Source organism: Falco biarmicus, chromosome 4 (assembly GCF_023638135.1).
Source record: "Falco biarmicus isolate bFalBia1 chromosome 4, bFalBia1.pri, whole genome shotgun sequence".
Taxonomy (NCBI): Eukaryota; Metazoa; Chordata; class Aves; order Falconiformes; family Falconidae; genus Falco; species Falco biarmicus.
In genome coordinates, this window is record NC_079291.1 from 61,768,596 (window position 1) to 61,796,243 (window position 27,648).

A 27,648-nucleotide genomic window follows, 5' to 3' on the forward strand; every position below is an offset into this window, starting at 1 on the left:
GACCAAGCTGTCAATCCTTCAAACTCTGGGAATTAGCACTGTGAGACAGGCAAGCAGAACTAGCAGCCTTTTAAGATCAGCCAAAAAACCAGTCATGCCACACTCGCTTGTGCCACATAGGATTAACAATTATGTATTCATGCCAATGCACTGACAAACAGCAAGGTCCTGCACACAAGCTGTCTGGATTACTGCTGCGAGCTCAAACCGCAAACACACACCTTTTTCTTGCCTCTGCCGGCTCATACCAGTGGGTTTCAGCTGCCTTTGTTTCTCTGTGTCTGGAGCAGCAGACCTGGCTGGCAGAGTCGGCACCCCTCTTGCCTTTGTGGGTCTCATGTAGCCTTTTATCTGTTCTGGTGCTTTAACTCTCTCTTTCTTTGCCTCCTTCACGGCTTTTTGTTCACATTCTTCTTCTTTTTCTTTAGTTGCATCTTGAGGTTTATCTACTTCAGTCTTCAACGCCGCAGCATCCTTCAGGTGAGCTTCCCCAGCGGAAGCAGCATCCTCTTCTGCAGGCTGAGGATGACCTTTATGGTCACCTTCAGGACCAATTTTGGTTGTCTGGGCAGCTGTCAGGTTTAAACCTGCAGCCTCTGCTTCAGTCGCTTTATTGTCCAAACTGCCCAAGCACTTCAGCGAGCTCTGCTCATTCTTCTTGCCTCCATCCAGCTCAGCTCCTTCAGCTTTATTCTCCATCGACGCTTCTGCCACAGCCCGCGGCACAGTTGCTTCTGCGTTGCTCTCTGGTGTCACTGCAAGTTCTGGGGAAATGCACCCAGTGGCCTTCTCTCCAAAAGAGATGGTTGCTTCTGGTTTCTCTGTCCCTTTGGCATCTACAGGAGCTGGTCTGTTTTTTGAATCTGCCACCTTCTGAGGAAGGTCTGAGGAAGTGTTGTCAGTGTTGTGCTTTTTATCAGTGGTTCTTACTTCTTTATCACCCACCTTTGCCCCAGGAGAAAGGTGAACTTCGTCCTTCTTTGATTTAATGTCCCATTTAACTGAATGATCCAAAGAAAGTGGTTTCCCTGCCTCACTGCTATCCTGGGAACCAGTCCCTTTGGTTTTACCATCTTTCTTTGAAATCTCTTTTCCAGGCTCTTTGTGCCCCAGATTGATCGGTTGCTCACAAGATTTCTGCGTCTGTATTTCCTTCTTAGCACCAGCTCCGGGCTCTTTGCTGCTTTTCTCTGCTACTGCTTCAGAAGGAGGAAGCCCCTCACTTCTTGCAGCCTCATCTGCCTGCTTTGGGAAGCCAGGAGAAACATCACCGGTGTTACTGGGGCCAGTTACTGCAGTCTGAGCAAAGGGTTCAAAGTGGCTTCCTTTATTATTCCAAAGCATTTGAGGGCCAGTAGGAAAGTTTTTAATATTTCTGTTTTCATCAACAAAATCCATGTCTTCCATTCCATATGCCATCTCAGATCCCCTGGGAGGCTGCACTTCAGTCCTCTTTGGTTTTGTCTCTGGAAAAACAGGCTGTTCAGGGGCATTTTTAGCCTTTTTACTGCTTCCATCATAACCCCTCTTTTTAGATCTATCAGTTACTGCAGCCTGAGCGTGAGCTGCCGCTGCTGGACGCTCTAGGATAGCGAGTCTACCCACCTCCCTGCACGGAGCAGGAGCTTCTGCCTCAGGTTTGTCAGTTACCTCCACGTTACAAGGAGGAAACAGTTCCGCACCTGCTTTATGCTCCAGAAGAAATGGCTGCTGTAAGTTAGCCTCCGTCTTTTTGCATTTGTCTTTACTACTTGCGTGTGATTTTTCTGGCTCTGGAGGACTAGCAGGAGCTTGCACTTTAGTAGTATCAGTTAAGTCATCTAGCAGACTTGCTAAAGTACCGGAACTAGTCTCTTTGCCTTTATCAAAAGGCTGAATTTGATTAATATTTCCCACCTGTTCACCTACTGCAGGGGCGTTACCTGGACCCAGTGCAGCAGGATGCTCAAGACTATTTTCAGCCTTTTTGCCTTTCACATCTCTGCTTTTTTTCTTGGGCTTCTCCATCACCGGTTCCTTGGTTGGGCTATGTGCTACGGCTGCGTCTCTCCTGTGCTCTGGGAGAGGCTCGGGTGTACCTAGCTCCCTACCTTTACTCTTGGGCCAAGTTTCTTTAGTGTTGACTATTTCTGGCTCTACTGTCTCACGACCTGGAAGAATTGGCTGATTAGAGAAACTTCTATTGCCACACTGTATTTCAGGCTTTTCCAGCACCTTTTTGGTTATACCTGCCTGATTCTCCAGCAAAAGCTCTTTTTCAAAACCAGACACAGGATCTTTACCAAAGGTCCTGTCTTTTGTGCTTCCAGCCACCTTATCTTTGCTCGGAAGATTGCTTGTTTCCACCTCAGCATCCAAGACAGCTGCCGGCCCCAAAGGACTTTTTTGTTTCCCATCACTACACCTCTTCCTAGGTTTGTCTGCCACCAGTGTTGCATCAGAATTTACCACAACTGATTCACCTGCAGAGATAATTCCAGCCTCTCTGCCTTTATTAACCAAATCAACCTCTTTTGTTTGGCTGAGTGGGCCAGCCATAGCAAGATGTTTTGCTGCCTCTCTCCTACTCTCCTGCAGGAATGGTTGGTCTAAAGCACCCAAATCAGCTATTTCCTTTTCCCCAGTATTTTCTTTAGGCTCCTCTGTTACCAGTTCAATTGGCCTTTGTGTTTTAGTTATATCTGGTGTATTCTCCCTAAAACACTCAGCAGTAATACAGCCCCTCTCTCTGCCTTTATCACTGACTTCCTTAGTTTTATCAATTATTTCAGGAAAACTACTTGGATCCATCTTATTGTCAAGAAAAGGCTGCTGGAAAAAACTTTTGTCACCTTTTTTACTTCTTCCATCACTACTTCTCTTTTTTGGCTCGTCTGCAGGATATGCATGTGTAATGCTTACTGATGGATGTCCTCTAGAAGCAAAACCTCTGCCTTTATCCGGGTAAGCTATTTCTTTTATCACCTCATCTGTCCTCACTCCACCAGTAGGTTCGCTTAGATCCTCCGAAAACATAATCTGCTCTGAGAAGCTTTTTATTTTTTTTACTTTCCCTTCACCACGCTTTTTTTTAGGTCTGTCCATCCCATATGCAATATTGGGATCTTTTCCAGTCTGCTGCTCTAACGCAATAAATCCTTTCCCTTTGTTTTTATCAGGGGAATCTGCTACCGTCATTCTGCCCACTGCTTCAGCGGAGGTGGGAAGTTTGGTTGCATCAGATTTATCCGACAGAAGAAATGGCTGCTCTGAAAAACCATCAGCCTTTCTGTTTTGCAAAGCAGTAACTTCCTTGGGTTTTGGTACAACTAATGGTGTAACAGGCGTTTTAGTAGTATCTGTTGGGGTCTTCAATACCCCCCCTGAAGTACTAAAGTCAATGGCCATGCACTTATCCAAGGACATGGTTTTAGCTTCATCGGCTGCCTCTGGCTCGTTAGGAAGCTTGTCCAACCGCGCTGCAGCCTCTAGAACAGCAGGCTGTTTGCAGGCTTCATTTTCATCCCCTTTGCTTTTTTCACAACTACCTCCTTCCTTTGCTGCTGCTTCCAGTGATCCACTGGAAGTCTGAAGCTCAGGATGGACAGTGTCACTGAATGCCTCACGCCTGGGAGATATGCATTTAGCCTCATTATCTTTATCAGAAAGGAGCAATTCTGAAGGTTTGGTCTGTAAAGCAGCTTCCACTTTGCTTAGATGGATCGCTTCTGAAAGAGGTGCCATCAGGTCAGCACTTTTTGACTCCTTATACTCCCTCTTCTCATTTTTATCAAGAAAATCTTTCTCCATAGGCTTGATTGGCCCCTTTGCTGTAACAGATTCCCCCACCTTAGTCTTGCCTACCTGCTCCACGGGAACTTCTTTTCTTTTGCCTTTAGATTGCAGCATCAAACTACCATCTCTCGTTTCTTCTGTTTTCATGACAACCCCATTTTTTGCATCCAACACAGATTCTAACGGTGCACTGGGCTTTGGGGCCTGCTGTCCTGGTGCTGGCACTGAGAAGGCATTTTGTTCACCCAGGATAGGACTTCCAGTTGTTATTTTAGCGTCCTTTGGCATACCTGAAGCTCTGCTTCCTGAGGCAACTGACTGCTCTCTGTGAGTTTCAGCAGGCATTACAGGACACGCATCTGGTTTTCGCAATTCAGCAGCAAACGGAGAGTTTCTAGGAGCTTTTGAGACTGTTACATTTTCATCCCAGAACTCCATTGTTCTTGGCAGCTGGTTTCTCTTTTGTTTTGGTTTCTTTTTCTTTTTCTTCACAATGGCCAGAGAACCTTCCAAATCCCAGCTCTCCCTTGGCAGATCTCCGCAGCTCTCCACAGACTCCGACAGCACACCAGATGGCTGCTCAGTCGCCTTCTTATGTGAAAACCTACTGCGAGGGGATGTTCCAGCAACACATCTGAGTTCCACTACAGAACAGGGGTCTACTTTTGGGTCAGTACTCTTCTGTTGTGGGATACCTATTAGACGTTCCTCTGGTACATCTGTAATGGGCACTGGTGCAGGTTTTGCTCTGCCAAACCTGCGTTCACTTGATTTGTTAGCTTGCCTTATTTGTGCAGTAGGTAGACCTGGAATACAGGAAGCCTGCTCAAACATCAAAGCAACTATTTGCTTCATACAAAAAAAAAAAAAAGTATATCTATATACACACACTATATATATGTGATTTTAGACATCTAAAACATTCCATACATTCATATAGACAGAATTTCCCAGCACTGATACCACACTAATTCTAAAACCACCTCGGTAAGGCTGGGATAGACATTTATCCGCACCACCTATTTCAACTACTACTGATAAATAGGTCAATGCTATTTAAAAATATAGTAATTCCTGATACATGCTCCTACCCCACCAAAAAACCAACAGTTCTTGTAAGGACATGCTATAGCTTTTTAAAAATGCATTAAGGATCCATTTTGTCTTAGCAAGACAAGATAACAGACAGGCTTTTTATATCTCTAGCTGGCATCCTTCCAAAATGTGAAAATAGAAGTTTAGCGGAAAGATGAGACCGGGGAAGAGAAAAGGGGCATAATGGGGAAGAGGGAGCAAAAGAGCCAAGTTTCCCACAGCACCCACGGTGAAGCAGTGGAAGGCAGAACCTCTGTACCAAAGTCAGTTGCTGTACTCGGTTATCAGCAGTGCTAGGTTTCCTTAGCTACAAGCCACTGATTTCAGAGAGAGCATCAGTCATTTGTCAGTTAGCCCTGGCCCACAAATCAGCCTCCAGTCACAAGTGTAAGCAATCACAGCTCATCAGAGAGGCTGTGTTAGTGGAGCAGGAAAAAAATTACGTTTTCCTTTGGTAATTACAAAACTCAATTTAGAAGGAGGTCTTCACTAGGAGTATTGTAATAAGAATTAATGGTCCTTTTTAAACCCAAAATAAAAAGCTAGCAGTAACAGCAAAAAGATGGTGAGCTTTCAAAACCTACAGCAGAAAAGAAATAAGCTAGTCCCAGTGATAAAGTACTAGTAGCACACATATTTAGGCTCTTAGTTTGGTGAGGGGAAAAGAGTATTTAAGAGGGCAGAGATAAGAGGCAAAGTGCAAACAGAATCACCAATGAATGCAAAGAACCACACAGCTGCTTAGTGCAAAAAAGATTTCTGCTTGCTCAAGTGGCAATGCAGTCAGTAGGAAAAGGTGAATAGTTCACAAAGGATATTTCCATTCTAAAACTGAATTATTATTTATATTCTACCTGTGGGCTCCTGCAGGGCTTTTTCTTGCTGAGGTTCTGCATGTTGGACATGGTTGTGTTCAGCCGCCTCCTTTTGTTTCTCTGTAACGGTCACATCCACAGCAGTAACAGATTTTTCCGGAAGGAGGTCTTTATTTTCTAGTGAAACAGCTTCTTTTGCTTCTACTGGAACTGAAATATGAAAAAGACGAACAGAATGCTTCAGTTCTTACGAATGCAAGCAACCTGCAGTTTAAAAGCAAGCCACTGGAAAGGGTATAGGTCTTATTTTATTTTTAATAGGAATGAAGTCTATAAGATATGGCAGTCTACTACGTGTTATCTCCTCACAATCCCATTTTAAGCAGCAATTTTATATTTTGGCAGACATGCCAAGGTGGAGGTAGAACATGAAGCAAAGACTTTCCTGGGGCTTAAGCACAGGATGAAGGTTTGGGGTTTGGTTTGGGTTTTTTTTATCTTCATCTTTGTAATTAACCAAATTCAGACTATACTAGCTTCCCCTTGGAATACAAATCCAGAATATACTCCATTATCAGTCTGGAGTCCCTGTCTAATGCTAATCATCTAGTATTCATATATACCTTTGAATACATTCAAGCAGATACTACAAAAATCCTACACATAATTCTGTAAGTTTTAATTTGTAAGACATAATTATGTTAAAGAACAGTCCTACATGTAATTAATGTTATTTCAATTTTAAATAGGAATAAAAATTATGACAGACATTGGTACAATGAGGAAGAAAAAGACAAGTTAAAGAATAGCAATTTCAAATGTTATCTATTTATATCTATTTACATCTATTTATAACAGTGCCCATGTTAGCATGCACTAATAACCTTCTTGAAATTAAACCTTTGTTGCTTTTTCATTGCTAAGGACTGGAGAACAGTGGCAGTGAGAAAGAACTTAGGTGGTGGGGGAGAATTAGCTGATAGCAAAGTGCTGGCTCCAGTTTTGTATTGTGGTTGGCATTCCTCACCTGCAGGCTCTGAAATATGGTTTGTCTGTTCTGGAAGATGCTCTTCATGGTGGCTGGGAGGTGGTCTGCTGTCTTCAGCTTTTTCTAGAAGACCAACGCAAGCTTCTGGGACTTTTGATTCTTGTTCTACATTTGCAGTTGCTTCTGCAAATGGAAGGTAAAGAATAAAAATGCGTATTGTTTTTAACTTAGTTTACATTAATCAAGGTAAAAACCAATTCCTCACCTAATTATTATCTTCCACAAGAAACTAAAAGTTTTCCTCACTTTCAAAACAGTGGTAATCTGTTTTTCAGATCACTTTCTACCAGCTTTCCCCTCCTGAAAGCCTAAGTATTCTGCTAAAGCACATCTTTCCTCTATTGCCTGGCGTTCACTCTTTCGTTCATCCACCTGTGCCTCTCAGTTACTACATTCTAATAGAGGGGGTTTTTGTTAAAACTTCTCACTTCTGAAATTTACTCTTATCATTAAACTAAAGAGTTTTAGAAGGTAAGAAAGAAAATATCTCGCTCCAACTCTTCCTGCAATCAATCCACACATACCGCCTCTGCCCAGAACTATTTGCTATAATTTGACAGCAATTTTCTCTTTGAAAGGAGAGTGTCCTTTGAGAAATCTACACAGCACAGCAAATCTTCTGTCCACCACATGGAAAAATGAAATCGCCCACCTCACCACTTCAACACCTGTAGTCGTTCCAAGGAAATGTCACAAAATTATCAACAAAGCCTATCAGTCTATTCAGAAACCATTTTCAAGATAAGAAACTTTGTTTGAAAACACTGTTCTACAGGATCTGTTGGAGATTTCAGTATAAACTGAACACATACAGAGGATGATAGCAGTACAAAAATAAGTACTAATAGGATGAACTAAAATGTCTCTATAGCTGTTGTAAAAACATAATCACTGCTAAGAATGTCAAGTAAAAAAAATCATCATTAAGATATTCTAGTTTTATGTTTTACAAGTGAAAAATCCTCATGAAGCAATTCCTCTGTATCTTGACAGCAGAACTGAGCTCTACTTAAGATGTTTTGTGCAAGGCATATCATAATCTTAACTACTAAAAAATATGCTTTTTAGTTGACAGTCTTACAACAATTGTGCATCTGTGTAGCCATCACTACGCGCTACTGGCAGTGTTGCTGCTAGCGCTACGCCAACTTACAGTGGCCTTCTCCCACCACTTGCCTTCCTACTTCAAGCCCGAACAAAGCTTTCAGGCATACATACTCACCTGCAAGAGGCTTGTCGAAGGGTGACTTGTCTTGCTCAAGAGAAGACTTAGACGTCATCAGCTCTTCAGATGCAACACTCTTGGTGTCAGCTGCAGGGACAGACTTAGCTTCTGCAGAGGCAAACCTGGAATCTATGGTGGAAGGAGGCTTGGCTTCTGCTACAGCAGCAAACCCAGAATCCATAGCATGATGGTGGTTGACTTCTGCTGCTGGGGCAAACTCTGCATCTGTTGCTGGGGCAAACTCAGAATCCATAGCATGAGGAGATTTAGTATCTGTTGCTGGGGCAAACTCAGAATCCATAGCATGAGGAGATTTAGTATCTGTTGCTGGGGCAAACTCAGAATCCATAGCATGAGGAGATTTAGTATCTGTTGCTGGGGCAAACTCAGAATCCATAGCATGAGGAGATTTAGTATCTGTTGCTGGGGCAAACTCAGAATCCATAGCATGAGGAGATTTAGTATCTGTTGCTGGGGCAAACTCAGAATCCATAGCATGAGGAGATTTAGTATCTGCTGCTGGGGCAAACTCAGAATCCATAGCATGAGGAGATTCAGTATCTGCTGCTGGGGCAAACTCAGAATCCATAGCATGAGGAGATTTAGTATCTGCTGCTGGGGCAAACTCAGAATCCATAGCATGAGGAGATTTAGTATCTGCTGCTGGGGCAAACTCAGAATCCATAGCATGAGGAGATTCAGTATCTGCTGCTGGGGCAAATGAGAAATCCATCGCATGGTGAGATTCCACATCTGCTGCTGGGGCAAACCCTGCATCTTCTGCTGGGGCAAACTCCAAATCCATAGTATAATGGGACATGGCACCTGCTGCTGGGGTGAAGCCAGTATCTGCCGCTGGGACGGATGCATCATTGACAGCATTAGGAGGTTTGGCTTCTGGTGCAGAAGCAAACGCAACATCCAGAAGAGGGCTGGCTTCGGCTGGAGGTGCAAATCCAGCATCCAGAGCTCCAGGCGGCTTGGTGTCTTCTGCAAGGATGGACCCAGCTTTTTCTGCAGAAACAGACATGACATCCGAGGCAGGAACACACGCTGAATCTGTTACAGAAACACAGATCACAGGAATCAACGAAAAAATACAGAATGTAAACACCCAACAGTGCAGTTTTACGGCTAGATAAAATGGGGCTTTCACTCCCTGTCTTATCTTCTTGTCTTTCAGCATCACCTATTCCCCACCTTATGCCAGTGCACTCAAGTTGTACTAACTAGTCTTTATAACACTCCTCAAGCACCCAAGTGCTTTTCCTACTACAGCTTTGCGTGCCTTGTTTTGTATCTTTGACTACAGTGTCAGACATCTGCCTGCTCCTAACACACATCAGCCAAAAGATGCATTGTTTTGCTTTAAAAACTACGTGATGCTACACAGCTGGCAAGAGACCAGAGCTGCTGGATCCACTGTGAGGAGCAACGCAGTCCAACAGAATCTATATAGGAATCATAAGAAGGGGGTTTTCCTATATAGCAGGACACAAAGACTTTTGGTGTCACCTTTGTAAGCCCAGCTGTGTTTTCCAACAGCACGTGAAACATTCCTGAAACATTCCAGAGCCATACATACTTCATTTTAAATACTGTTTATGCTGTTCATGGGTGGTATGATGGTGCAACCAGAGCAGGAGCACCGGCACTCTTGACACAAAAGACTGCCATCCAGTGAATCACCAGCTGCCCTTTATTCTTTCGTGCCCAAGTTGGCCTCGTTCATTTTTTACATATCTACTAAACACTGAACTGTGGTTTTAAAATAACATTTGTTAGCTCACAGTACAATCAAACCACTGCATTTGTTAGCGTTTTCATAAAATGCCCTTAAAGGAGTTTTTTCAGTCAGTTTTAGTTTAATATTTCAGCTGTCTAGAGGCAATTTTTTACAAATTATCAAAAGCTGGAAGCACTAGAATTCTCTTCTGCAGCTATTAATTTCAAGAGCCCCAAGCACTACCCATGCTCTGTGTAATGCAGCACAGTGACCTGAACATCTCAGACATGTTGCTGAGTAGATGCTAAAAAAACCAAAAATGTCCACTGATTGAGTTACATCTAAAAATATCCTCCCCAAACAATGGAAAATATATTAAATCTTAAATTAGATACCTAAACTGAAAAAGGAAAGAAATCAGAAAAATGGGAAAATTCCCTTCTAAAAGAGCACTTCAGGATCCATTTAGATAAAACCAATATTCCAGTGAACCAAACCAAAAAGATCCATTATGCACTACCCCTCATTTGGTTTTGCCTTTTTTTTTAAAAGTAATTATCATGATCGTCTCCAAAACACAATTTAAAGATTGTGATTTTACAGAAAAGTAAGACAGTAAATAGATATATATTATAAGTGGTATGGATGCTCCCTGGTGAATCATGGCATGTACTGGAATTAACACAAAGAAACCGGATAAAAGACTGGTACAAAAATGTACAAAGAGTCTGATGGTATCCATAAACATCTTAAAAACTGTCTGTTTTAAAGATTCTTTAAAACAGAGTTTTTAAGGTATTTATATACAGTATCAGACTCACGGTACAACCATGTTCTTGACACACCTTAATTTTCTGGAGCTAAAATTTTGAGAAATTAAAGAATCATTAAATCAGTTACTAGGCTGTGACAAGAGCTGAAAAGTCACACAGACTTGCTATTTTTCACCAACACAATTCAGGTATCGTAAGCCTTTAGCCACAACGGGATTTGTTAACACCTTGCTGTGCTTCCTTCAGAAGAGGCAATCCCATGTCTTTCCACCATTATATGGTGGCTCATGAGGGGCTTGAACCCAGCACCAGTCTTTAGACTGGAGCAACTTTACCTGATGCCACACCTTTTGGTCCACCAGCAGCATCAGCCTCTCCTGAGGGTGCTGCTACTGCAGTAGGAACGAAACCAGGAGCCGCTGCCATGGGGCTTTCCGGCAAATTCACCTTTATTGCTTCTGTCATGGTGGAGGACACTGGGCATACAAAATTAAGTTTCATTTAGTACTCAAAGATCTTAGCAAACAGCCTTCTCTTCTGGAGCTGCCAGGATGTGAATCACCCTCTCAAGGCACTGCCTGGTCTGTGCTCTGTGCAGCAGCAGCCTTGATGAGTAAGCTCCCCCACTTCAGCATCCCAGTTGGGTCGGACAAAAACAGAATCAGTTTTTATCACCACTTTTCAGAAAATTAATTCGCGCAGTACCTAGGAAAACACTTGTGTCTTGAGAGAAGCTGAGGAACATTCAGTTACAAAGCACTCCAGCTCTACCCTGAGCCCCAGCAGGGCCACCAGCTCCAGAACCACTTTCTACCCAGAAGCAATGTTAAACTGCTCTCTTCTTAGCTTGTTCACCAAAATCAACAATGAAGATCCCATTAAGGATCAAATATAGTAATATACATGCAGCCACCACGGAATCATGTTCCAATGGAGCTTCAAAGATTTAACTGTAACCAGAATCTAAAGGTAATTGGACAGAAATACACAGGTTTGCAATTAGAATTTAGTTTACAATTCTGTTCATTACACATGAGCCAAAATTATGTTTGTTGGTGCCCTCAGCTGCACTGACCCTTAAAAGCAGTGAACTCGAGTGCTCTGACTTGTCACTCAAGTCGACAAATTTGACTTTGGATGTGTACAAAAATTAGAATCCTTGACAGCAGTAAAGTTTCAAAGCTTCTTTTCAAGAGTAAATTTTATTCATCCTATTTATTATTTTAGTGTCAAGTAATACTTGAACACACATCCCAACTGGAAATGAAGGTATCTTCACTATAACGGAGATGCACAGAATGGAGACACAGTCTGGAATCCACACAGCTTGCTGCTGAACTTACTTTATTTATTTTTTTTCACACATCTACATCTGCTAACTTAATTCAATCCCCAAAACCCATGAAAAGGGCATGCTTTCAGTCAATTAAAGCCTTGCTACACGATATGCCCCAAAAAGGGCATGCCGCTGATATCTACTGACGCTTGGTCTTGGAACTGCATATATTAAATTTGTTACCCTAAATAAAACAGTCTATAAATTGCAGGGTTCTCCCCACCCCTTAACAGCACTAAACCAGAAAACGTGCGTTAAGTAGCATCTCTCTAAAACACATACTTCTGTATTAAACTGATTTGAGAATCAGAAACAAGTGTTTTTCTTGGTCAGGTCCCACTTCATTACAGCCTTGTGTTTCTTGGAAAAGGCAGACAATGCTCTGCTTCTGCTGTGCAAAACTTTCTATAGACAATTCCTGCAGATCAAGTGAAAAATATTTTTACCTGGTGGCTCAACAAAGAAAGAGGCATCTGGTCCCTTCACATCATGCTGAGCTCCCATCCAATGTTCTTCAGGCATCATGGAAAACAAACACATTTAGTCCTGCCACTGACACCAACACAGCTCTGTTTTTTCAGTTGAAGATATTGACTCTGCTGTTTTACGAGCTCATTCTCAGGAAACATTTCAGTTCCCTTTAAGAACGGTACCAGAGCATCACATTCTTCTGTGATTACAGCTAGTGAAAGCTTGCATCAGAGAAGAGCCATAACCAGCACTGACCCCAGGGCCCAAGCGAGCAGGTTCTTCCCTCAGTTTTTCTGGGCAGCTGGCTCTAGGTGGCCCTGCCTGAGCAGGGGGTAGGCAAGATCACAAGATTGCAGAATCGCAGCCTGGCCGGGGCTGGAAGGGCCCCCTGGAGCCCCCCCAGCCCACCCCCCTGCTGAAGCAGCTCTCCCAGGGCAGGCTGCACAGAGCCGCGTCCCGGCGGGTTGGGATGGCTCCAGAGAAGGAGACCCCACAGCCTCTCCGGGCAGCCTGTGCCAGCGCCCGGCACCCTCCGGGGAAAGAAGTTTGTCCCCAGGTTCCGCAGGAGCTGCCTGTGGTGCAGCCTGTGCCCGCTGCCCCTTGTCCTGCCGCTGGGCACCCCTGGCAGGAGCCTGGCCCTGTCCTCCTGGCACTCACCCTTAAGGTATTTGTAGACACTGATAAGGTCCCCTCAGCCTTCTCTTCTCCAGGGTGAACAGGTCCACCTCATAGGGCAGATTCTCCTGCCCCCATCATCTTTGTAGCCCTCTGCTGGCCCCTCTCCAGTAGCTCCCTGTCTTTCTGGAACTGGGGAGCCCAGCACTGGACACAGCGCTGCAGACATGGCCTCACCAGGGCAGAGCAGAGAGGGAGGATAACTTTCCTTGATCTGCTGGTCACACTCCTCCTCACACACCCCAGGGTCCTGCTGGCCCCTTGGCCACGAGAGCACACTGTAGGCTCATGGGCGACTTGCTGCCCACCAGCACCCCCACAGGCCCTTCTCCACAGAGCTGCCCCCCAGCAGTCGCCCCCAGCCCGTGCTGGTGCCTGGGGCTGTCCCTCCCCAGGAGCAGGACCTTACACTGGCCTTGGTTGGACTCCATGAGATCCCCTCTGCCCAGCTCCAGCCTACCCAGGTCTGGCTGAACGGCAGCGCAGCCTCTGGGGTAGGGGTACCAGCCACTCCTCCCTGTTCTGTACCATCAGCAAACTTGCGGAGGGCACACTGTCCCCTCATCCAGGTCACCGATGAATAAGCTGAACAAGACCAGACCCAGCAGTGACCCTGGGGAGCCCCAGGCCTCCAGCTAGGCCCTGCACCGCCGATCACAGCTCTCTGAGCTCTGCCATTCAGCCAGTTCTCAGCGCACCTCACCACCCACTCATCTAACCGTAACATCTGGAAGATGACCTCTGTCTCCTTCCAACCTCAACCATTCCATGATCTCCTGACATCTTCAGAACATTCACAATGAACCACCAATCATCACTGTGAATAGGATACCTTCTAATCTTGACTCATTTTATGTATCAACGTAAAGATTCTTTAGGATTAGTAAACTGAGATTTTCCAGCTACCAAGGCAGACAGTAACAGCGAAACATCTGTTTCTTACCTTCTTCAGCTTGCAGAAAATCTGCAGTTGAATCCAGGCCCATGAAGGCTGATGGATCTAGAGCCTCTGCAGGAGAATACAGGGGCCCCAAGAAAGGTTGTTCAGGTACCAGCACAGATCCATGTGGTGCTAATGAAATAGAAGGCCATTCATTAATCACCACACTAGCCCTAATGACTCCCCTCTAAATTTTGACATCTATACACTTGGAAAATAAACTTCTGTTCTGCACACAAGCAGTTTAGATAAAGTCTGTAAGCAACCCTCTCAGCTTTTCTTTACAAACTGCACTGTAAATTATCTGTGTACATATACTTTTCAACAAGGTATAAGACATTAAACACTGGCAAATTATTTCCCTTTTGCTTTCTGCTTCTGCTCCCGTGAATTCTTTTGTTAAATAACCACTTAAACTCCAATAGTCCAAAAACTGAGGACCACTTTATGAACAAAGTTCATGTCTATTCAGGTTCTACCCATGAAGACAAGAGCCATCAGTCATGCCTGCTTTAACTCAACTTGTCTAGTTGTCCTATTTCCTTCTGCCTTCACTTCAAAGAACCTTCCTGGAAGTAGCTATTGGAATGGCTTTAGGCACAAAAAGAAAAAAAAAAATTAATTATATAATCTGTGAACTTATCAGTTTAATAATTTCCAGCACATGAAAGTCAACAGAGAACACAGCAAACACTGACTATCAGGGACAAATGCCGAGGAGGAACTCACCATGGATGTCTCTGGAAGCATCAACATGGTCTGTAAACAGTGGCACATTCTTCATGTCAGTAGGGAACAGTAAGTCAGGCAGATTCTCCCCTCTGTGCGTGCTGAAGGGGTCTGGCAGGAGACAAAAACGAGGCCAGCGTCACCACACAGGAGGAAGAAACGGTGCAGTGAGAGGATTTAAAAAAACAAGAAGAAGCTGCACCGGATCCCACCACCGGACTTTGGAGGAAAAGCTGCAGCATTATTTACCAGGGGCAAACACCTCAGAATAATCAGAATTTATGCTCAACAGTAAAACTGCTTCCTAGGGAAAACTGACTAAAGTTTAGATTATGACCTTTGCATGGAGAACCTGTCTCCTCCTCTCAAGGAGGAAGCATCTGCTCCTGACCTGGGGGACACACAACTACCTGGAGCCAGGAACAATGGCTGAGCTCCTGAGCAGACCCAGGAAGGCCTCTGTAAGCTGCATGCTCTCCTCCCCAGAACAATATAGCAGTATAAACTGACTGATGGGCCAGTGTTTTAACCAAGTGACGAGCCAGAGAGCAAAATAACACATTTCCCCGTGTCCCGGGCAGGTGAGCAGCCTTCGCCCTTAGTTCCAGACCAGACGCACTGGTGGGGCTCTCAGGATCTTCCGTCCATGTTTGCATGTTGTCTGGTGTCAGCTTCGGTTTGTCTAAGGTGCATTAGCTTTGCTTTGCTTTTGGACCATGTTTTAAGTGGATATATCAATACCATCTGCAAAAGATAGTATCCAGCAGCTGAGGATGCACCAAGAGAAAATTCCTTTTCTGCAAGTTTTATTTTTTGTGTGCACACATCTCCTTTCCCCTCAAGTAATCACCATGGGCATTCAAACCAGATGGGACGAGAGAAGTCCCGTGCTGGCTTTTTTAAGGTGGATTACTTGCTGAAATGCAAGTCAGAGAGCAGATAGGTGACCTCACTGACAGAATAAAACAAAGAGAAGATGACCCTCCCATGAGTTAGTCACTGTACCATAGCCATCAAGGGCAAAACACTGCAAGGGAAAGGAAATGTAACATCCCATTCCTCTCTCAAGTTATCCTGTAGTGTACAAACCTTTGGATGTGTTTTATGATCAATAATTCCCAACACATCTTGCTGGCTTATGCCAGATATCCATCGCATTTCCCTCCAGACAGGCACAGCCAAGCAACAAGAGGTTTCGACTGAAGCGGCCTCTTGCAGACGAGTGACATTTCTCATGACTCTCTCACACGTGGCATTACCCAGGAGGTGAGGAACTTTCTGTTCCTGAAATGGCTGCCACACACCAATTTTCAGACACTGCACTTAACTCTTCCGGTTAAGCACAATTAAAGTTGTTAAAACTTTAATTTTTATTTTAAAAATAAAGTTGCTAAAACAGTTGAAGGCTGCTATTCATTTTTATGTCAGGCATGCTATCTGTGGGGATGACGGCCAAACTTCAAATGTTCACATACCCACAGTGCTCCAAGATGTCAAGATCAGGTGAGCTGCATGAACTCTTCTATAAATCCATCAGACTATTTAAGATGCCAAGAAAATGTCTTGCTTCAGAGTAAATTGTAGGAAATTTTAATTTCAAGCTGTTTAAAACCATATTACCAAGCTTAAACTGCCTTTATTCCAATTAAAAAAAAAAAACAAAAAACAAAACCAACCAAAAAACCCACCAAAAACCCCCCAAACCCACAAAAAAGCATCATGACTGAAACCAATTTAAAAACTAAAAGAGATGCTGATGATCTACCCTCTTTGTCCAGCCGTTAGATGATGTGGCAAAAATGTGCGACCCAGATTAAAGCCCATCTCTGCTGCAGAGGGAGAATGGGGAGAAGTGGAAGGAGTTATGGCTGAACTTTTGTTTCCCATCTCCAAAGACCCTCCACAGACTTGAAGTGGGCCTGTGCCCTACTCAGGGTTTAGGGTTTTGTGACTGGTAGCGATGCTCCTCTGCTGCTGACAAAGTGATGCTTCTAGCAAAACACACTGCAGCTGAAACGGAAAGGCAGGTGGGTAAGGATGAACGGTATGGATGGGATACAGCCAGTTCAGGGAAGTACCAGTTCTTGCCTGAAGTGATCCCTTATAGTAATTCTCTACTTGCTGAAAATGTGCAGGTTGTTTAGAATATTATGAAGCCAGACATTTGTTAAGAATCTGGAAGCACTGCTTCTAGACAGCTGGAGGCAAGATCAATAAAACATTTACGGAAGTTTCTTTTTAACTCGCTTCCACCGACACTAGTATCCTTCGCTGTTCAGAGACGTAGTTCCGATTTGCCAATGATGGGGGGCTAAGAGAAGCATATTACTGCAGATCGCTTAAATAGGAGCTCTTCATGCTTAGATATTTACCTGTAGTTACAGTAATAAATCATGACACACTTGTGATTAAGGGCTTTGCAGCACCTTCAAAGCTCGCAAGCAATTAGATCATCTTTGAGTTTTATTCATTCTACATTACAGTAACATTTTAAAAACAAGCCCTTCATTACAGACAGTGTGTAAAATAGATATGTACAGTTTTGCTCACAACTGTTACTTTAATAGGGTTGGGTGCCGCTGCCAGATCCCAACACAGTGTTTGTAACATACAACAGCAAAGCCCAGAGCAGACTCAAACACTCTTTCAGCTGCCCACAGAAGTGGCAGAGCTGGCATTTCCCATGTTTCTCACCTAGGAACAAGGAATTACAGCAATGCTGGTCAGGAGACCGGTTACACCACTGACCAGCGAATTCTCTCCTTGGGAGGGAAATCATCGTACTGTTTCCCAAAGCATGTGTATAAAAATATTTAAAAAACCCATAGACTTTTCCAAGTCTGCTGTTCATATTTTTCTCCTTCTGCTGACAAGTCATTAAAGCTTGTCTATCCCCTCTGATGCCTCTGCTCAGTTATGGGAATTGACTAACCTCTAGGCAGAATCTCTTGCTGACACAGAGCAGTATGGAAGAATACTTTCATACCAAAGCATACACGGTACCTTATGCACATACAGGTGCGCAAGGTACTCTGAAGACACAAAACCTAAGGAAATGTGGTTTCATGCAACCCATAACCCAGAGATTCACATTTTTCAGGCCAAAAGAATACTGGGTGGTGGGCTAGGTATGCAAATTGCTCCTAATCAACAAGTATGTCATCTGGCTATTGAGCACAACTACATCAACATCCCATTCTTTCATCTAACAAAACAATGGGAAGGAAAAAATCCAACAACTGTGTTTTAGAAGCTAGCAACTCTTTGTTCCAGTCGCTCACTCCTGTAACAATATGTAATTTCTTCACAGAATCTCTTAGTCAACATGAGATTCAGATACCAAGAAAATAATTTAGTAAGCAGGTCTACAGTGCTCAAGAATATACACAGAAAAAAGTTTCATCTTGTTCCAGCCAGTATCTTTCCCAGGTTTATTGCCTGTTATAATCTGGGCAGCACATCCATTTCTCATACCCTCCAAGAGCTAGCAAGTAATTTTCCATAAGCTTTCTCAAGAATGAGATAAAATTAGGTGAAAGTTGTTGGGTGAAAGGGTATCTTTTTGCAGGAGCAAGTTACACAAGGTTCATCTAATTTTCAAGAGAGTCAGCAGCTACACAGGCTGCCTCTGGAACAGACCGACCTGCATTGCAGACACAGCTACGTGACAGCTGGAACTGGCATTTCTGAGAGCCAGGGAAGACTGGCTTTTAGCTGTCGACAATTTTGGCAAGGTTTGCAATGAAAACCACAGCACTCTAGAGTGGTTAAACTGTGGGAGTCAACCAAAAAGTGTTATCACCATGTGAGCCAAGTCAGGGGGAAATCTGCACACCCACACTATGTGCTCTAACACGCCGGACTAGCAACTCTATTTTTAACCAGGTAGACTGTGCTCCAGGGCACGTTAGGGGCTTGATGTGCTAAGGTAGCTGGTGTCAAAATGTCACACCTTTTAGGAAAACAGAGCAACACATCCTGAAGAACACAGGCGTGAGTACAAGGCAAGAGAACAAACCCACCCTCAGGGATAGACAGGCTAGGGCTCTATCGTGCTACACAACTGATGAAATAACGGATGCTACAGATTTATGAGTAATACTAATACAGTCATACCAGCCATCTCCATGGGTCTGAATACGGGCTGTGATTCAAAGCACAGGTCTCTGTCGTCCATCGTCCAGGACTCATTGCGATCGAGAAATTCTTTGTAAGACAGCTTTTCATCCATGATTTCTCCTGGGAATACTGAGATTAGAGAAGAAAATGACACAGTCAAAAGTGAAACATTAAACTGAAATATTTAAAATAGGTTACGGCATGATATGACATTCAGGGGCCAACAGTAACATGAGCTGTTAGCCAAACCAGAGACCATGAATATTCATTTGTTCCTGTTTTGATACAACTCTTCAAATATAAGAAACAGAGTAATGGGAATTTCTGCATCTTGATACACATGTAAGATCAAGAATGGACTCACACATCAGAGTGCTGTCCTGCTTTCAAATGTCACACAATTCACACCAGCTCCTCACACTCATCTTTAGGGAGATTTTTCATTAACGTAAGAGCTGGAACGACCCTCAACTTGCAAGGCGTAGCGAAGCTTTCCTGTCTGTCAATACAGAAACGCTGAACACAACTTGCTCATCAGGTCACAGTGGGGAGGAGGGCAAGCCAAAGCCCCATACTCTCCTGCCCAGGCATCAACTCGTATGCACCAAAGCTGACCATATTTACAAAAATGTTAGCACCACCACAGACATACAGTACCCACAGGATGGTTTTGCTCTCTATTTTACTAGGAAGACAAACTCCAAATCATTTAAGTGATAACTTTTCCCTAAATACTTCAGAGGCCTTTATTTGTGTACCTTTATATTTCACACTTAAACCTAATCTTCCCCCAGTTTACAATAAAGACAATTCTCTGAACACATAAACACCTGATGGTTTGTATCTGACCAAGGAAAACATTAATCTTTCTTTGTTGCCCATGTTAAAAACAGCTGCACTGAGACTAACAGCTTTCAGCAATTTGAGACGTTAGTAGAGTCAAGTATTTTATTACCAAAGCTTTGGTAGGCACCTTCCACAGCCTACAAATGTCCCACAGAAAAATGCATGGAAATAAAGAAGAAATTAGACTACATAAAACTGCATAAATAAGGTTTGTCACAAGGAATATTGAAAATATACAGGTTAGCCTCTTCCTGAAGTCCTTACAAGCAGCTAGAAGATATGTAGAAAACTAAAGCAAGAAAGCTCAGCTGTGAACTGAGACACCCTCCAGCAGCAGCACTAAGACACACTGTGGGCTCTCCTCTTCCTCACCTTCTGTGCCTTTTAATCTTTCTGTTTTTAATAACATCTCCACTTTGTTCCAGCCTATTCACTCCTCCCAGCACGGCACCTTGGGATGAACTAGTGGATAAACAAGAGTCTGTAGCATCCCTACACTCCTGCCACAATACGCAGACGTACAAAACACTGCCAACAGCCCCAGCTGCACCAACATCTTCATGAACAAGGGGATTTCACCTCTGTCCTGGGAGGCTGGGATTTAGAGGTCCCTGAGAGTGCTGCAGCCCTCTAAATCCCAGTACTGTGCCCAGCTCTGGAGTCCTCAGAATAGGAGCGGGGCCAGAGGAGGCCACGGAGATGGCCAGAGGGCTGGAGCCCCTCTGCTGTGCAGCCGGGCTGGGAGCGCTGGGGCTGTTCAGCCCGGAGAAGGGAAGGCTCCTGGAGACCTTATGGAAGCCTGTCCATACTTAAAGAGGGTTTATAAGAAAGATGGGGATAGACTTTTTAGCAGGACCTGCAGCGACAGGACAAGCAAGGGGCAATGGTTTCAAACCAGAAGAGGAAAGATTTAGATTGGACACAACGAAGAATTTTTTTATGCTGAGGGTGGTGAGACACTGGCACAGGCTGCCCAGAGAGATGGTTGATGCCCCAGCCCTGGAAACAAGCTGGACGGGGCTCTGAGTGACCTGATCTAGTTGAAGATGTCCCTGCTCACTGCAGGGGGTTGGACTAGATGGCCTTTACGGGTACATTCCAGCCCAAACATTTCTGTGATTCTATTCTGTGAAACAAAAGCAGCAGCTAGTTGTAATGGCTAGGACAGGAAAAAGCACTAAGGCATAAATTAAGCTCTCCTTGCAAATAAGAGACGTATCAATAAGTACAGCATATGAAAGCTAGCTATAAATACAAAGTTTGATTTACACTTAAAATTAATGCACAAAAAATCCTGATCTACAGCTGTGTCAATACTGGCTACTCTATTGTAGCTCCCTCGTAGTCTCAGCTGTTACTGCAAAACACCCAATTACTTCAGCTTTCAAAGACACTGCCAGATCCTGCAGTCATTTGAAAGAGACCAAAACATAAGTCCTAAAGTTTTCAAATATGACAAATGCAGTGGCAAGGCTCAAACCAAATAACCAGACTAATGACTTTTAAGATTAATTTTCATTTTAAGAGACCTGAATTTGTCGACTCTTCTATTGACAATATTGGACTTTCAAACTGATTCCAGTTTCCAAAAAAATATTTTTTTTTCTTTCTTTCTTTCTCTCAGACCAACTCTTTCTCTCCTTCCCCAATGGAATATGCTATGCGCTCTTGCCAATACACCTCTTTATGTTTTTAATATTTTTACCTTCACTTAGGCTAACAATATTACTTGCAAGACTGGAGCTCAGTAAAGGAAATTGATAGTGTGCCTCAAAACATACCCCTGAAGACGACCCTTAATCCAGTGCAAAACTGCAGTTAATAAAAGCAGAACCAATGTTAACACACAGAAGGAACACAACAGAAGCAATAATTAAAAACACAATGCTGGTATACAAAAGCAACAACCACTGCCTTTTCTAGAAGGGTGAGGTACCAGCTAGCTGCAGAGAATTCATAGCAAGGTGGAACAGAGATTCACAGAGAGACTGTAAAAATTATTAATAATAATAAAGGGAGAGAAAGCAAGAAAGACGAAAGACGTCTTTTGTGCTTTTTTTGGTCTGTTTACATCACAAAATAATGAAACAATACCAGTACAAATCAATCAGTGGTTACGGCAATTTGATCAGATATTTTGTTTTTACAAGAACTGGAGAGGATTCAGTTAAGTTAGAAACACAGCAAAATCTCAGATTAGTACATAAATACTACTTCTCATAATTAAACGCTGGAGTTCAATGACATGCAGTGTCCCTGGGGTCTAAAACTTTGCAAGGTCAGAGGCATATGACGGTCTGCATATTCCTATTTTGAGTCATTAGCAGCAATACACTTTAGCAGGGACTTCACAGATAATCCCCAGGAAAGGCAGAAGAATTAATGAGCTTTAACTCCCTTCAAGGCATTACATGAACTGTGGCGTGACAGACAGGGCAGAGGACTAGGGTAGCATTTCTCTACCTAAATTCAGAGGGAGGCAGCAATGGTGTCACCAGGATTCAGTTACCAGCAGCTGGGCTCCGTTGGCGGGCAGTGGGACACGGGCTCTCCCAGCCCACGCTGCACCCCAGCTTGTCTTCCTGCTCTGGCCAAAGCCCTGTGCTTGGGTGCTTCCAGCTCCCAGGTGCCCTGGACAGGGATGTCCCAGCTGTGCTCCATTTCCAAGGGGGCTGAACAATGTTGTACCAGATGTGCCATGCTGTGGCTGCGGTGAGCAAAAAGGAACTGGATCTTCAAAGGGAAATGAGACAGGCTATTCACAGGATGGCTCGTGGCACCAGTGTTTGAACTTGAGTGTCCCACAAGAAACAACTGAACAAGTAACTTGCTGGAAACATGGTTTTTTTCCTACTGAAATTCAAAATGCAGAGAACGCTGCCTACCAGCCCCAGGCTGGGTACTGACACACCATGACAAGATGAGCACTAACTACAGGAAACAATATTATGTTCTAACAGAAGTTCGCAATAGTAGAAGAGTTCCTATTCAGACTGTAATCCAACTAAATAAAAATAAAATGCATTTATTTTTTACCCTTATATGCACTCTGAGGGTCAGAGAATGGTGATTCAAAGTATAATTCTAGTAAACACAAGATCTTCTACTACTTCGCTTCCATGTAAACACCACCAAGAGAAAGCACTGAAGAATAGCGTTTGAATAAATTCAGTTTCTGACCATCAGCAGAATTATTCCTACCTCTTGTGCTACAATCCTGCAGATGCCACAAGCACCCAAAAGCAGTGCTGATTTGGCAGGCGGACAGTGCTTTTCTGCCAGTGGCTTTTAGCTATTATTCTGCTAAATGACTACATTTGACATGGTTGACTTGGAATCCCAGAATGGTTTGGGTTGAAGGGCCCTTAAAACCCCCCCAGTCCCACCCCTGCCACGCACAGGGCCCCCTTCCCCCAGCCCCAGTGGCTCCCAGCCCCGTCCAGCCTGGCCTTGGGCACTGCCAGGGCTGGGGCACCCACAGCTGCTCTGGGCAGCCCGTGCCGGCGCCTCGCCGCCCTCACAGGGAAGGATTTCTCCCTCAGCTCTGATCTCCATCTGCCCTCTCTCAGCGCAAAGCCGTTCCCCCTTGTCCTGGCGCTGCAGGCCCTTGGGAAAAGCCCCTCCCCAGCTTCCTCGCTGGCCCCTTTGGGTGCTGGAAGGTGCTCCAGGGTCTCCAGGAGCCTTCCCTTCTCCGGGCTGAACAGCCCCAGCGCTCCCACCCCGGCTGCGCAGCAGAGGGGCTCCAGCCCTCTGGCCATCTCCGTGGCCTCCTCTGGCCCCGCTCCAACAGGTCCGTGCCCTCCTTATGCTGGGGGCCCCGGAGCTGGAGGCGGCGCTGCAGGGGGGTCTCAGCAGAGCGGGGCAGAGGGGCAGAGCCCCCTCCCTCGCCCCGCCGGCCACGCTGCTGGGGATGCAGCCCAGGGCACGGGGGGCTTTCTGGGCTGCGAGCGCACGTGGCCGGGTCACGTCCAGCTTCTCGCCCACCAGCACCCCCAGTCCCTCTCCTCAGGGCTGCTCCCAACCCATTGTCACCCAGCCGGTGTTTGGGCTTGGCACTGCCCCAACCCGGGTGCAGGACCCTCACCAGAGAGGACACAGAAGCTCCCCAGGCCTGGCTTTACGGCAGCTCTGCTTCCTCTGGGCACAGGACGGGGTGCAACTGTGCACAAGCAGCACGCAGGAGAGGGAACATGTGAAGGCGATCACCCCTCACATTCAGCAGAATGCAGCCTAGGTAAGGCTAGCTGATCACTGACTCTGAGGGTAGGTTAAAGGTGACAATTTAAGCAGAAAATATTTTATTAAGACAACAATGATTGTTTAGATTTGCAAAGTACTTTGAAGATAAAGTGCCACTACGTGTGTCAAGAGACATTATTATTTACAATTATTTGTGGTACAGGATAGCAAGGGATTTAATTATGTTCTATTGTAAATTCTTCCAGACAGAAGCCTGTCATTTGTTTGTCTATAAAACTCCATTTAAAGCAAAAAACCCAGAAGACTGTGAATGTCCTTGTCAGTGCAAGGAAGAGGCTTGAGAGCAGTTAAAAAAATTTGACGTGAACTTTCTCAAAGATGAATGTAACTGATGTTTGGATTGGACCCACGCTAAGCCTGATCAACTGTACAGCACACATTGACTGAAATCCAAATATTTTAACTAAATCTGTTAATACTAGACCACAAATACAAATACTAGACCACAAAAATGGTATATTGCCATTATTAATAGATCCTCACAGGGGAAGAACATAAAATTAGGGTCCCAGCGAACCAGAAGCAAGCCAGAAGTATACAACAAGTAAAACCTCTACTTTTTTTTTTTTTTTTTTACAGTGGACAGGTTGCATTCGTGCCTTTAAATAAAGGGATGGGAAATCTCCCTCAGCCATACACCTTGCTGGAAAAGGAATGAGCAGGACAGTAAGGCAGCAGAAAAATAAGAAGTGTAAAGGGAAACATTTACATCCAACATCAGATGAAATCAAATTGCTATAACCGCTGGGCAAAACTGCATTGCTATTTGCAAATCTTTAGCTCTAGCAAAAGCCCTAAAAGCCAGGTGGAAAGAGGATCCAAAAGCAAAATCCCCCCAAAAAAAAAGGATCCAAAAAAAAAAAAGAGGATCCAAAATTGCCTCTGTCAAATCATCAGAACTATAAAAAGACTTGCATATTTTCATAACATATGCTAATCAATAAAAAACCAAAAAAAAACCCAAACCAAACCAACCAACCAAACAAAAAAAACCCAACCAGAACAAAACCACCATTGCTTTCCAGCAGAAAAAACGACGTAAGAAGGAACCCAGTCGGGTGCCCGAGGCAGCCGGGTCAGGAGCAGGCACAAGGCTCCCGAGACCAGAGCAGCCGCTCATTCCCCTCTGCCAGCGACGTGCCTCTGCTTAAGCTGATCTTCACCATGCAAGTGCCAGGGACAATGCAAGCGGAGAACAAAGATTGCTGTATCAGAGTAAGCGTTAGCAAAAAAACCCTTGCTATTCCCAGTCCAAGTGTCTTTCAACACTACGGGCCATACAGCTAGAAAGTAGACACTTCCAGCTCCTGTGCCGTCCCCATCCCATCCCAATACTCCGTTCCTCCTTATCCAAACAAGTTTGGTGGAACATGAGAAACATGATCTCAGAAACACGGTCCCAAGGACTGTAGAAAAAGAGGATTTTTCAGTTCCAAACCCAGTTCTGCAGACCCTCCTAAAAAACACAGTCTATATGTGATCTACAAATAAAAGACATAAAAGCAAACAAAAATGACTAGCCAAACTCTTACGATAATAGATTCTGAAAGCACCTATCAATATGTTTCAGCAGCAGATAGTGTACTTAACACAAAATGTAAATTTGACAGATCCCACAAACCTGGAAAGTAATTTTAGCAAGCATTAAAGCTTGCTGATAGTTGAAAATCCGGTTACGACTGTTGATAATATAAACCAACGTAGGATTACAGCTTACAAAGTTTGCTTAAAGAAAAAATACCATTAACAACATACTTACAAAGCAAAGTTGCTTCTGAAAGTAAAAATATGGATCCCATGCAAGTAGCACCTTCCCTGAACTGATCCCACAGCAGGTTCCCGAGAAAGAGCACAAAACATTTAGTAGGGCTGCTGACAGCGTCGATTTGTTTGTTTTATCATTTGCTCTGCAAAGATCAGCTCGGTCACATAAACCAATTCAGAAGCTAATCCATACAAAACAGCACTTTTGACAACCTACAACACCGATGCTCCCAACACGGACAGCCTACTGTGCTCAGACCTCTGGAAGAAAAAAATATCTGTACCCACTAACATGCAGGACATCACACAGTGAACTTCCAGCAAGGAGCACTCTTAGTAGGGGATTACCATGATAAAGCCTTTTCGCTGCAGGAGATGCTAATCTTGATAGGTCACCGACCAGATCTCTAGCTAGAGGTCAAGTATCTTCAAAATTAATGAGTCTGCAGCCGTGAGATGTCCCTGCCAGCACCAAGTCAAGCAAACAGAAAAAGAGAAGCTTAAGAGTTTCATTCATATAGCCGATCTTAAAGCTAATTTGACCAGATCACTGCACTGGTTTAGTATCTTAAATGGATGCCAAGTTTGCCTTGCTGAAATCGCCACCAAGACCGACAGTTTTGCCAGTCGGCAGAACAAGCCATGCCCTGCAATAAATTCTCAGCAATCTCAAAAGACACTAAGTCCATACCTCCTCTGCACAGTATGGTATACTACCACCTTTACAAGGAACTTTAAGAAGCATTGTTAGAAAGCAAGTTTGGCAACATGCATATTTTTTATATTCTGCATGAGATTTGGAGCTGTTTTGGTAGCACTCAGTCCCTGCGTGAGGCTCTGCTCTGCACAGCTGTGCTCAGCAGGCTGCTACGGAGAGTCACCGACACGAGCAACTTCCAACTCCCACCACGCAGATTCTCAAGATACTTGCCTGTGTGTCGTCTCCAATTTTTTTTTATGCACACAGAGGGGTACTACCTCTAATATGCTAACCAGAGGTGTTATATAGGATAGGAGGAGGCATGGAACATCAGGTAAAAAACCCTACAGGCAGCCAAGACATTCTGGGTTCTCCTCCCCTCGCTCAGGACATCGATGCATTACGCAGGGTAAGGGATACAAAAGCCTCACCTTAAAGCTTTACACAGTACCTCTTCAAAGATGCTCAGCGCTCCCCTTGTGCATGCTGGCTTTGCAGTAAACAAAGAACCTCACAGGAGTATCTCCTCAGTATTTTCTTACGTTTCATTGTTTTGCAACATAGAATATTTTTCTACTCCAGTTCAGAGTGCAGGGTCTTAAACCCACTGGAAATTAGTATTACAGACAAGCTTCACTAATACCCAAATTCTAAGGCATAAACACAGACAGCTACGTGGAAAAGGATGTAGATCAGCCTACCAAAGGAAGTTTGTACCTTTTTATCCAGGAGGATAAGAGCTCAAGATTAAAAGAAGGTTTTGCATTTAATAAATACATAAAGCATGAAGCTGGCAGCCTTGCTGGAGAAGAATTTATCAAGACTAGAGCTGTCAAACTGGTTACTTCCTGCCCAGTGACTTTCCTCTTGTCAAACTGAAATACAGGCAACTCCATTTAAACTGGGTTTTTGTTTGTTTGTTTTTAAATAAAAATCTGAGGGAAATTGAACACTGGACAGGTTGCCCTGAGAGGTTGTGGAGTCTCTGTCCTTGGAGATAACTCGACACTCAGCAGACAGAGCCCGAGCAGCCTCCTCTGGTTTCCTTGCTCTTAGCAAGGGTTTTGGACTCAAGGCATCCTTCCAGCCTCCTAAGCCTTCACAGGCACTTCAGCTGCTGCTTTTGGAGAAAAATGTTTCTGCCCTTGAAAAAGATAAAAGCTTAACTACCAGGAGCTAGTGCTGAAACCAAATCTGGCTGAGCTTACACTAAATACTTTAATTTGCCGCAATGAGAAGCAAATTAAGATCCACCATTGAGTCAGATGGGAGAAAGAAGATCAGCAATATATTACAGGAATAGAGGGCATTTCAGATGGCGCTGACAATTCACGAAGCATTTTACTGCTTTC

The 27,648-nt window shown here is 44.2% G+C and overlaps 1 protein-coding gene across 14 annotated transcripts in view; it reads right to left on the reverse strand.

Annotated features, from left to right (window-relative positions):
* Positions 1–27,648, reverse strand: part of MAP4 (microtubule associated protein 4) — a 170,719-nt gene that overhangs the window by 50,135 nt on the left and 92,936 nt on the right. For 9 of the 14 annotated variants that reach the window (XM_056333974.1, XM_056333975.1, XM_056333966.1 and 6 more), the window contains 9 exons: positions 18,724–18,855; positions 14,608–14,718; positions 13,882–14,010; positions 12,239–12,304; positions 10,792–10,932; positions 7,955–9,016; positions 6,712–6,855; positions 5,724–5,894; positions 222–4,580 (listed from right to left, as the gene is read on the reverse strand). In XM_056333974.1, coding sequence (XP_056189949.1) covers positions 222–4,580; positions 5,724–5,894; positions 6,712–6,855; positions 7,955–9,016; positions 10,792–10,932; positions 12,239–12,304; positions 13,882–14,010; positions 14,608–14,718; positions 18,724–18,855 — 6,315 coding nt within the window. Of the gene's footprint in view, positions 1–221; positions 4,581–5,723; positions 5,895–6,711; positions 6,856–7,954; positions 9,017–10,791; positions 10,933–12,238; positions 12,305–13,881; positions 14,011–14,607; positions 14,719–18,723; positions 18,856–25,591; positions 25,879–27,648 lie in introns of those variants that run through there. The other 5 variants (XM_056333978.1, XM_056333977.1, XM_056333976.1 and 2 more) reach the window with 4 other exon arrangements.